The following is a 12,036-nucleotide window of genomic DNA, read 5'->3' as shown; positions in this document are numbered from 1 at the left end:
GATTTGCAATATTGTAATTCTTGTGCTGCAGGTTTCATACATTACCCTGAGTTCTTTCCACCAGTTGTATGTTAACACACCCAGCTTTGCCGTACAGTATTCTGAAAAGAAAACCCTCTAATCCCCCCGTTCCCTCGTCCAGGATGATCAGATCTCTCTGGACAAGCCGTCCAGTGGTGGAGGAGGTCTGAGGGAGCCGGCGTCCCTGGCTCACTCCGCCTACTCCTTGGCCGCATCCGCCTTCTCCTCCCAGGACTCCCAGCTCTACATCAACGGGGCTGGCCTCAGCTATGGTTACCGTGGATACCCGGGCCTGGGCGCTGCCATGCAACACCCCGTTTCCCTGACGACCGGCGCTGCTGCCCAGAGCAACGGTGAGGATGGGACCGAGATACAGATAAAGAGGGCCGTCGTGCAGACAGGGAGGAGATGGACAAGACGTCGTGGTTAGAAGGAAGCAGGCAGTGAGGAGGGAGAGTGATAGAGTGGAGGAGAAGGAGGAGAAGGAGCAGCAGATGTAGCAGCTAGCGCACATACATGATACTGATGTATGTCGGCCTTGCTAAAGCTTTATTTTTGACTAATTGGGAAAAACTTTCAGCAAATTGTAATTCAAGTGTCTGAGAGAAAACTAGACTTCTGCATCTCCTCTTGGCCGTGTTTTAGTGCTTCAGAAAATCTAGTCTTTAACGGAGACTTTGGCCAATCAGATCAATGAAACTACCCCCCCCCCCCCAGCTTTAAAGGTGCAATATGTTGGATTCAGAGCATTAATATAACATCAAACAACTATTGTCTAAGTAAAGATATAGTGGATTAATGTCTACCTGAGCTGAGAAGTCGCTCTCCCTCTGTGTGTCTTGTAATCCAGGCTTCTCTGTTTGCTCCTGCGGCCTAATGAGTTGTAGATCTTGGTGAAATACATTTTCAGTGTTTCACTGTCATCTCTGGTTGAAAGTTTCACCCACCCAGTATCACCGATGGGTGTTTTGTTGCACCTGTAACTGAGAGTCAACAGTGATGCCGAGGTTACTGCCTCACAATCGCAGTGTTAATGTTCTTTTATTAACTGAGAGAGAGAGAGAGTGTTGATCGGCGTGAGACGCACGTTTGCAGTAGAAACATCTTTGCTAGATTAACTGACTAGAGAGTGTTTCCATGACCACAGTATTTAATTCACACGGTTCTTTGTTCTCGTCACCTTGGAGCTGGCGGTTTAATGATCACCACAAGTGATAAAAGACATATTACAGCAGTCCTCTCTCATTTTGAACTCACTGATCTTTTGCTCCTTCGCCTCCTCTCCCTGTCTCCTTCTCTTCATTTCACCTTTTACTTATGTGTCCTTTCTCTCCTCCGTTCTTTTCTCCATTCATCAATCCCTTCCTCCTCTTCTTCATCAACCCCCCCCCCTCACCGTTTCTCCCTCTTCTCTCCATCCACCTTCAGGCCCCACAGACCTCAGCATGAAATCTCTCTCCTCTGCCAACATCAGTAACTCCACCTCCTCAGCCTCCACCAACAACAGCCTGGGTGGGCGGGGCAGTGGGGGTGGAGGAGGGGGCGGGGCGTCGACCCAGCTCAGCCAAACGGAGATCACGGCCGTGCGTCAGCTGATTGCCGGCTACAGGGAGTCAGCCGCCTTCCTGCTGCGCTCGGCAGACGAGTTGGAGAACCTCATCCTGCAGCAGAACTGATTCAGGGGAAACGTGGGAGAACACACACACACGAACACACACACATACACACATTTTCCATTATGTTTGTTTTGTGTCCGTCTGCGCCCCCCGTCTCTCTAACAAAGCTGAGATCCAGACCTCTTGTTTTTGCTGTTCCCTCCTTCAGAAACTGTCGCCACTTTTGATTTTCTAGAGGAAAAAAGTGGGAAACTGGGATAGAGGGAGGGAGACCAATCCCACCCCGCCGTCCCCAAAACAATCCCCCACAACCTCAATCCATTGATTTGATTGAGAGAAGAAATTTGAAAAAAAGGAGCATATGGTCTCTGAAGGAATCGCTTCCTCTCCTCTCTGGGAGAACCTCACAATCAGCACTACACTCTGAGCGAAAGAGTGTGGAGGAGAGAAAGAGAGGAGGAGGAGGAGGATAAAAGAGGAGCATAGCTTGGACGAAGAGTAAAGATGACTGCAAGGCTGTTGATTCTGCTGCTGTGGTTTCAGAAGAAAGAGACGTTGCCTCGTTGTGGATGGAGGAGTGACGTTTTTGAGTTTTGTTTGACAGGAGCCAACGCCATCGATCATAACAATTAAAAGAATTAAAAATATTGACTCCCTGAATTAGTACTACTGAAGCTTATTGTTAAATGACCAGTGTTTTTGATTTTTCCTTTTTTTTTGGAGTCCAGTGAGCATTTTTTTGTTTATTGTTGTTTATGTTTTTTACTCTTCCCAAGTGACTGAAAGAAAGCAAAGCGGTTTGACTTCTCTTGACAGATAGCACTAAATACGGAAAAGACTTTGAGTCCGGTCGGCGACAGGATGGAAACTGGAAAAGAAAAAAAGTTGATGTTTTGTTTAAAAAAGAAAAAAAAAGGAGGAGAGAAACTTTCTGTGCTCGCTTGTATATAAGCTCTCTTTGTCCTATAGCACTTTTTCCTCACCTGAAACCTCACCCTAAACCCCCCATCCTCCTCACCCCTTTTACCCAGGGAGCAACTTGCTACTTATGCATCCAAGACGCCATGTGGACTACCAGGAAATACCTCAGATCAGACCTGCCAATTCCATTTTCAGTTCCTCACACACGCATACACAAACACATATACGCGCACACACTCTGCAAACGAATGGTAACATTCCCACCAGAAGCCAGTATACTTCTACTTTACCACCTGATGTCTTCAAGGATTATATATTTTGGGGGCGAGAATCAAACTATATTGCTCAAAAGACCTGCAATATCGAAATATGATGAAGCATTTCAAGAACTGATGTAAAGAAACACTGAAATCTTTAAACTTTATTATTTTCATCTGTGCAGGTTCATTCGTGTGCTGCTGTAAATAATCAGTTCATCTTGAAAACTTGAGAAGAATCAGAGTTGACAGGAGTGTGTTACTCCGGGAGGCGACTTTATCCTTAAAGGGGAGGGGTGGGAGGGGTTTTCTTAAATGTAAGGGGGGGTTAAATGTTGTCCACTGGTGGCAATTTAACCTCCTGCTTCTACTTTTTTTTTTTTTACAAATGTAGATGTAACGCCAACGAAACCTCAGCATCATTCTGTTTAGAACTCCTCACCTCCCTCTCTTCTTCTTCTTCTGCTTCTTCTTCTCTCCATTGGACCTACTCTTCACCTCTTCTTCGTGGACCTAAACACTTCCTCCTCCCCTCCCTGGTCTGGTCCAGGTTTCAGAGGAAGAGGAGGACTGTTCTGTCTTACTGTTTTTGTCTGTTAAACTCTGAGATGGCCATTGTTGTTATTATCATTATTGTTATTATGATTATAAAGATGAACTTTCATGTTGCTGCTGCTATATACAAAAACCGGACCTTCTGCCATAGACCTGAAACCTCAACAAAGCCGGGCGTTAGCTAGCCGCAGTGCCCCGTGAAAACCCGACCGACCTCCTGCGACCTCGACTGCAACTCGATCACAACAAAGCAAAAACAACACAAAGACTTACATCCGCTCTCCGTCCTGTGTCTCTCAGACTGGTTGGTTGGTTTCTTTGCTTTTGCTTCATAGGGCTTGATTCATGTTGTTTTGTGACTTTCTAACTGTGAAAACTTGTTTCTTTCAGTTTCTTCCCATATTTTCACCCTGTGGAGGAAACAGGGAGGGACGTATTAGTGGAGCCTTGCACCTTCACTGTGGTACTCTATATCAGGCCAATAATTACACACTTAGACCACTCAACGGACAAAATAGTCCAGTTTGAAACACTGATTATTATTATTTTGATTCGGAAGGAAAGAGAGAGGAGATGGCACTGAATTTCTGCAGATACCTTATAAAGAGAAAGTAAATCCTTCATCTTATGGCTTTCAGCTGTGTTGATATTACACCTTGTGAAGGTTGTTTTTGTTTTAAGTGAACATTATAGTTATATGATATTCCAGTGAACCTGTTGACCTGCTTAGAGTTCAGCCACAGCCTCTTTGTTGAAGGAATAGTTTTACATTTTGGGAAACATGCTTATTTGCTTTCAGTTAGATGAGCGATTGATACCACCCTCATACGTGAATGTTAAATTTGAAGCTTGAGAAAGCAGTCGATTAACTTAGCTTAGCATAACGAGAAAAATTAGGGAAACGGCGAGCCTGTCTCTGTACAAGTATTAAAAAATTCCACCTATTAGCACCCATAAAGCTTACTGATTAGCACCTTATTTCTTGTCTTTTTAATTCAATTTTAATTTTAAAAAAAAGTTGATTTACGGACGGTTATTTGCAGGACTACTTTTTAACTGTGAGGAGTGACTTCCTGGAGTCACTTTGAGGTTGTTGAAGCACACAACCCCCCATTAAACTACAACGTGTTACTTTTAGGAATTAAACAAGCAATATATGATTTGTTAATAAGTGAGCGTTAAAGGTTTTAGTTACTTTTGGACACAGCCAGGCTAGTTGTTTCCCCCTGTTTCCAGTCTGTATGCTAAGCTACGCTAACCATCTCCTGGCTACAGCTCTACATACCGTTCTGACATGAGCGAGAAAACAATCTTCTCTCTTCAAAAAGGCAAAATGTAGAGCTAATTCTTTTTTCTCCACATGATAAGGAGCAACTCTTGTTTTTGTTAACCACTCCTTAGTTTTGTCTCTTGGTGCAGTTGCTAACAAAAAAGCCAAATTGTCTGTTCTGGTTTATCCATTTAACACCTGTAGGACAGAACAGGTAGGAAAATGAACAAAGAGACAAACGTGACTCACATCCTTTTGAGGCATCGCTCTGTGTTCTGTGCTTCTTCTGTGGTTTCTTCTCAGTTTCGACTGTCATGTCACCGAGATTTGCTCCTTTTTTTTTTTGCACACTGAGTGAAACAACAGTCATCTGTGATTTGAAGGGGGGAGGTTCTCTGTGCATGTATGTATGCATGTTTGCCAGCCCCCCCCCCACCCCACCCCCTCCCCCTGGACTTGCACTGCTGAAGTCAGACGAGAGCAGTGAAAGAGATGTGATGTGTGTGTTTTTTGCAATGCAGTTGATAATCATAGCATTCACTGGTGATGGTTTGTGTTGGCGGCCCACAGCGACGGTCAGACGGTAAAATCTGTATCACATGCACTGGACGACGAGCGCTGCCGGGCCACAGAGCGGAGGACACGTGAAAGCCTTTCACTAACACAAAACCTCCGTCCGAACTTTCAATGATTTACATTTGCGTGCAATGTCAGAACCACCACGTCAATTTCTGATTAGTTTGAAATGTTTCAAATGTAAATTATTTAATTTATGTCAGATTAGATGTGGAATTTAAAACGTTTTTTTTGTTTTGTACTTTTTCACAAAACTGGTATCTTTGTTTAATGTACAGATCGCTAAATGACACGAGAGAAATATGCAAAAAGAAAAAAGACCCAACTAGAGGAGAAGGAGAGAAGGAAGCGAAAATTATGTCCACAACCTTTAACGAATGCTCCAAGAGGTGAAGTCACATTTATAAGAACAGTTAAAAATGTATGACTTATTCGCCTTTTGATATAGAGGAAATCCCACAATATCACATGTTGTGAGATTCACTGAGGTACAATCAATTTTTCCTCAAATTTCCGCCATTTTTTTGTCTTTATTCAATTGAATAACGGAGGGCAGATTAAACGTTTAGTTTGAGTCGGGTGCGATTGCCTTCTTTGACCCCAACATGAGACTGTTGATGACACCAGTGGCCCGTCCTCCTGTTCTCCTGATTCATCCTTTCTGTGTCTTTCGGATTTTCATTATCTGGGAGATTCGGCACTTTTTGGACACCTGGATTGTCCAGATGTACTCAATTGGTCTCAGAACGAACTTTTGAAAGAGAAGCTGTTCCACATAGAGGTTGATCCACATGCTGTCTGAGGGACTTGAGTCACGTACAGTAAACTGTTAATGCATCATTCTGATCTCTGTCCTCTTATCAGATTATCCTGTATCATTTATGTTTCAAGATGGAGGCTGATCACAGCGGCACAAAAACGCTTCGTAACACCTGCTCAGATCATTTTTTCTTCTGTGCTTATTCCTCTTTTAGTCTGTTTTAATTTGAAGTCAGTGATGTGTCTTAGAGTTTCTTAACTAGTGAATACGTTTGCTTGGTTTGGAAACACTGAATCAGTTTTATTTTCAATTCAGTTGATTTCAGGTAGAATTTCAATCCCAACATTCTGACTCACAGATGGATTCAGTCTCAATGTATCCCCTTCAGAAATGTTTCCACTGCTGCTGCCATTCTGAAAACAAAATGTGTTTTTAAGAAATGAAGGAGATCCTACCATCAGTTACCATGTATAATACGTTGTATGTCATATTTTCAGCTGAAGTTTCATATTCAACAAAACTTAACCCCAACAGTCCTTGTTACTTAGTCAGCAGACTTTGTTATCCTTAAACTGCGTTTTTTGACCTGCAGCCTGGATCCTAAAATTAGCCCAAAGGTTCTAATGAAGTTGGAAAAAGGGTCGTTTTATTCTGTTTACTCTCCCTAACGTGACAAATTAGAGCAGTTTAAGATGCTGCGTAAACAACGAAGAAGCTGTTCATCCACCTCCCGCCTCCTTAGAGTTTGATCATGCTACTGTGAGCTAAAACTTCAAGCTGCTTATTTTAAAAAGCATCGGGGATTTTCTTTTTTTTATAGGAAAAAGTCATTTTTAACCAAACACAACTGAACCACTGAGATCGTCCCAGAATGAAAGTCAAAGTGCCCGAGTTGAATTCTTGGTCAGGTTGTAGCAAACACTGCTTCACTGATGTTACAGTATTTGAAGTGATGGTCACAGTCACTGTGGGTGGCCAGGTGGGTCGGCATTTGGGACTTTTACCTCACTGGCTCCGAAGTGTCAAAGTTCTCCATCAGCCTCAGAAAAGACGTTCTTAAGGTTTTCTACGAGTACCAGTTTACTTCAAAGCCAGACCGCTGCAGAACAGCGCCACAACAAACTATACAAGATCAAAATTTTAAATAAAAAAAGGCAAATGACAATCTTTAGAAAGGTGTAATTTGCTCACTGTGTGATTTCCGTTCCCTCTGTCAGTCTGCTGTATCCAGCGGGACAGACAGATTAACCTTTAACCATAATCAGAGCATTCATCCTCCAAAACTCCTTCTTTTAACGTCACTGGTTGAGCAAATGGCCGACACATTTCTATCTGATTACATTATTATTATTATTATTATTATCAATGTTCTGATTCTTAATATTATTTTATACATATATTTTGTAGTGCACGTACAGCGGTCTTTTATGAAAAGAGATTTTGTACAATATTCCAACCCACGTCACTTCTGTTTGCCTATACTGCACATTCCAAACATGGATGTCAACCAACACGGGACCTGACCGCCATCACCACAAACTATTATTCTTTCAGCTCTCAAGTCTTACTCCGCAACAGCTTTATCAAAGATTGAAGAATCCAAGCTGCATGTTCACGTCTACTGTCCCAACAACTGCACTCCTCAGTGAGCGTAATGTCCCTAAAAGATTATGTTTACACTCCGACGTGGTTTAGAGATTGCGATCCGTCATCGATCTTCCGTATGAAGGACAAAATCAGACTTCACATGGATCCTCCAGCTGACAACGAGCAGCTGAGAAGAGAGCAAGTGTCACCTTTCTGACAACAGCACTACATTTAAGGCCCAGGTTGCTGTGATATTACGCTTCTGTTAAACCTGCAGCTTGTTGACTGTTGGTTTCATTTTCTTAGATTCCTTCTTCCTACGTGATGGAACTCTTGAAGGGAGGGGGAAATATGCTTATTCGCACATACTTGCCGAGCATTAGATGAGAAGAACAATACTTGATCATCTCTTCTAAATTTCGTAGAAAGCAAATAAGCATGTTTCTGAGAATGTCAAACTATTCTTTTAAAACAAATACAACCTCAGTGTTCTCTATGGTGGCAACATCTTTTGGTTTAGTTACCAGCGACATAGTTGTGGATCATAGTTTCCGACTAATTCTGATGCAGCAGAGTTTTTAAAGCCATTGAGAGGAATCTGAAAGTGCTGCAGGGAAGCTTCTAGATTCAAACCTGAAACCATCCGATGAGCTGTGATGCCAGTCAGGTCCCTAAAGTTCACACTCAGTTCTTGAGCCAGTCTGCTCGGATGTAAAGCTCAACACACACACACACACACATTTAAAAAAGTGAGTGAAAGGAGGAAAAGTAATGGACCTTTTTTTATGTTTCTATCAGGGCAGGACGTACAGCGCCTGTCAAAAACAGAAAATGTCTGTCTGGGCCGTTTTGTTTTACTGTTTTATTTTCTGTTCCTTTTCAGTGGTGCTTTAGATTCCTTATTTTTTTAATGTTTGATAGATATTTGATTCCTTTCTTTTGTCTCTCTGTCTTCACCTGACTTTGTACTGGACTCTTGATTGTCTTGATTTCCTCTGCCGGGGCTTTGTACCTCCAGTAATACCAATGTGAAACCTGTATTCTCCTCATGATTTGACTCAGTGGAAGTGTGATGTTTACATGTACAGATTTTTGCGATTCTTTCTGGTTTTGTTTCTGTTTTGTTTCCTCTCATCCCTCTATCCCCCCCCCCATCCCTGTTTTCAGTTAATCTGACTCGTACCTTACACACTGAAGGGAAATGGGACTGCGTCTAAACACAATTATCACCATTTAACACTCAAGCCTATCACATGAGGGGACACGTTGATGTTTTGAATTTCAGTCGTCGCTTTTCTTCACCAGACTCGTGCTTAGATTTTTTTTTGTTTTTTAGCATCCTTTTAGAAATGCCTTGTCAGCATTCAGTTAACATTTGTGCTAAAGCTGCACCTACGTTTCATTGACAGATGCAACAGCTAGTTTGTGTGTGATTATCAGTCCACTGAGTGGCAACAGTGGAGAATTATATTGTTTTGGTGAAGAAATGTCACACGGCTGAAATTGGAAAGCAAGCTTCCCCCATAAAGAAACCGATTGTTTGGGGGGTGGGGGTGGTGGTGGTGGGGGGGGGGGTCGAGCTGTGTGTTTGTTTGGCTCAGAGGAGGATGACCTTTGACCTCTCAGCTGACTCCACAGCACACTAAATCACAGTGGGGCCACAATGACCCTCCACTGGTGTGACCAGGATCCGGTGGAGATGATTCCTCAGTGAATGATAAGCCATTACAGACCCAGTGTGTCGGGTCTCTTAGTCTATTAGTATATTTAGCAAAACGTTAAACTGCAGATGACAAAACTCAACCTCAGGAAGAAAAAAAAAAAAAAAGGACATCACTTTTGTAAAAACACGTCCAACTGAAGGCCCATTTCCCTCTCTCTTTGATACCATATAAATTATATCAAAAATTCTTTTTATATTTATTGTGTTTATTATTATATATAACAGTGGATACCTTTTTTCCAGTACCTGTGGCTCAATATTTTGATTCTTTAGAAAAGTGTTGATAATATATGTGAAGCAACTTAAACGATCGCGGGGAAAATAATTGATAAAAGAAATGTTGGGTTATTATTTTTGTTTGTTTACTACGTTGGAGCGGTGCAGGCGTGTTTGTTTAGCCCGACAACGAGAACATATCACTCCGGTCCATGACAAAGAAACCAATGATCGAAAAACTGAGCTTTCTTTTGTGTGATGTCACTGCTAAGGCTGAAATGTTTCTGGACTTGAAAAAAATTGTGACCGTTTAGTTTTTTTTGTTTGTTTTCTCCCAAGCTGTATGTCACAAAGCTAAATATACTAATAAAACGGTGTGCTATCTATCTGACAGAGCAACGCATTTTCTTTTATATTCCAGACTGAAGGTGCACTGATCACGTTAGTTCTTGATGAATGGAAAGTAACTCAGTACATTCACACAAGTACAGGTAAAAAGGTACTTGAGTACTTTTATTTACTGTTACTTTCTACTTTACTCCAGTGTATTTCAGAGGGAAACATTGCACTCTTTACTCTACTACATGTATTCAACAGCTGTAGTTACTTTTCATTGAGGGGTATTTTTTCAACCTGGATCATGTTTTTGTGTCTCAGTGAATTAATGGAGATGTACGTCCACTAAAACTGTTTGTTTTTGCCAATGATAGGCTCAGATTGTTATTATAAGTGTCTGACAACATTATGGATTCTCAGAGAAATTGTATCATAAGCTACAAACAAACATGCTGAAAGAGGATACAGGTTGAAAAATACCAAAAGTTACAATTTAAGATTTTATCTTAAAAAAACACATAAGCTTAGAAAATACAATCCATTGTTGAAGATTAAACCAGAAATTCTTAACCTTTTGAGCTTGTGAGCTTTAGCAAAATAAGGCCTCTTGTCATGTTTCACATGTGAGCATTTACCCTCTATACTTCTCACATGGTTTCATTTAAATAAGACTTTGAGGCCCAAAGACGTCAATTTATTCAACATTTTACCAAAAAGCAAAGATTAGAGAAAAGTGCAAAATATACACACATTTGTGTATCAGAACTAGGGTTGACACAATATCAGATTTTCATTAAGTGATTATCGGGGCCAAAATAATTTACAATACAATATTATTGTGATACAGAAATAAAATAATTATTCTATCTGGCAAATTTATCTTTGATTATTATACATTTTGTCTCTTTTTTTGGCAAATGAAGGTGGAAAGAGAGATTGTAACTATAACATAAAATGATTGAAGAGGCGCTGGATTATTACACAATATTATCACATATGTAATATTAACATCATATCAATATTTTGTTTTTTATATATCATGGCTATAGTCAATACTGACATATTCTGACAGCCCTTAGTTTCTTCTTCTTTCACATTCATCCGAGCAGACCCCAAAGATGTATCTGGTTGCCCGTTGGAGGTGCCCGACCCCAAAGATGGGAACCACTCGACTGAACTACCAGCAGTGATCAGCAACAACAGTTACATACTGCTCTAACATAGATGCATCAGTATCAACAAGTACTTTGGCTTTTGATATTTAAGTACATTTTGGTGATGGTCCTTTTGTACTTTTACGGATTTGGAATGCAGGACTTGTAATGGAGTATTTGTACATTGTTGTACTAGTACGTTTATCTCAGTAAACAATCTTATTACTGCTTACATCCCCATCAGGAGGCTCACACAAGAGTTTGAACCTTACTCTCTCTCATTCCATTTTTTATTTTTTTACTACAGTATCACTGATTTATCCAGAACATCCTGATTCCTTGAGCTTCTAACTTTGTGAACGGAAACGGAACAACAGCCTGTGATATGGAGACTTTAACAGACTCCTCTGCTGTAACTTACAGAATCAACGTGTACACTGAGAAACTGAGCCTTTCACAAATGTAAAGCAGCCGTTCCAAGTGAAAGATTAGGATTAGAGCTCAAACTGAAAAGCTTTCATGTTGGATTAGAACCAGTTTTAGTGTTCAAACTTTTCTGCTACCTCAAGATGGTAAAAGCTAACTGCCTGATTACAGCACGAAGTACTTTTACTTCATGACTTCCCTTAAAACAGCTGGTCACTGTAGTTTATTTATTTTACTTTTTGTATCAAATGTTACTAAAACAGTAGGAAATAGTGTTTTGTTGGGCGGATTAATTCACATTTGGTGCTATAGTGAGTATTTGTGGCAGCAGGAAGGTGAATGTGGGATTGAGTCAAAATAAAATAGCTTCATCAATTCCTTTGGCGCTGCACCGCCACCTGAAATTCATTAAAGTCAAATGATCCCTGAAGAAAATGTGATGATTTTGATTCTTGTTGCAGAAACTCATGATGATTTAGATTGTATACGTGGTGCTCGGTTCATTCTACTTTGTGTTGAACGGGTGTCATTTATTTGTATCTCGCTGTAATGTTGCAGAACTGATGCAGGGTCAAAAGGCACAGAGGACCGAATGATACAAAGGCTGCAGTCATTAGA

The 12,036-nt window shown here is 41.0% G+C and overlaps 1 protein-coding gene across 1 annotated transcript in view; it reads left to right on the top strand.

Annotated features, from left to right (window-relative positions):
• Positions 1-1,697, top strand: part of LOC306708239 (nucleolar protein 4-like) — a gene marked incomplete at both ends in the record, with an annotated part of 123,456 nt that extends 121,759 nt beyond the window's left edge. The window contains 2 exons of the mRNA XM_079176024.1: positions 143-374; positions 1,450-1,697. Of these exons, the coding sequence (XP_079032150.1) occupies positions 143-374; positions 1,450-1,697 (480 nt within the window). The remainder of the gene's footprint in view (positions 1-142; positions 375-1,449) is intronic.
• Positions 1,698-12,036: the final 10,339 nt, after the last annotated feature.

Source organism: Pholis gunnellus (assembly GCF_910591455.1).
Source record: "Pholis gunnellus genome assembly, chromosome: 2".
NCBI lineage: Eukaryota > Metazoa > Chordata > Actinopteri > Perciformes > Pholidae > Pholis > Pholis gunnellus.
The sequence above is the reverse complement of the archived record's forward strand: the minus strand, read 5'-3'. Positions and strand labels throughout refer to the sequence as shown.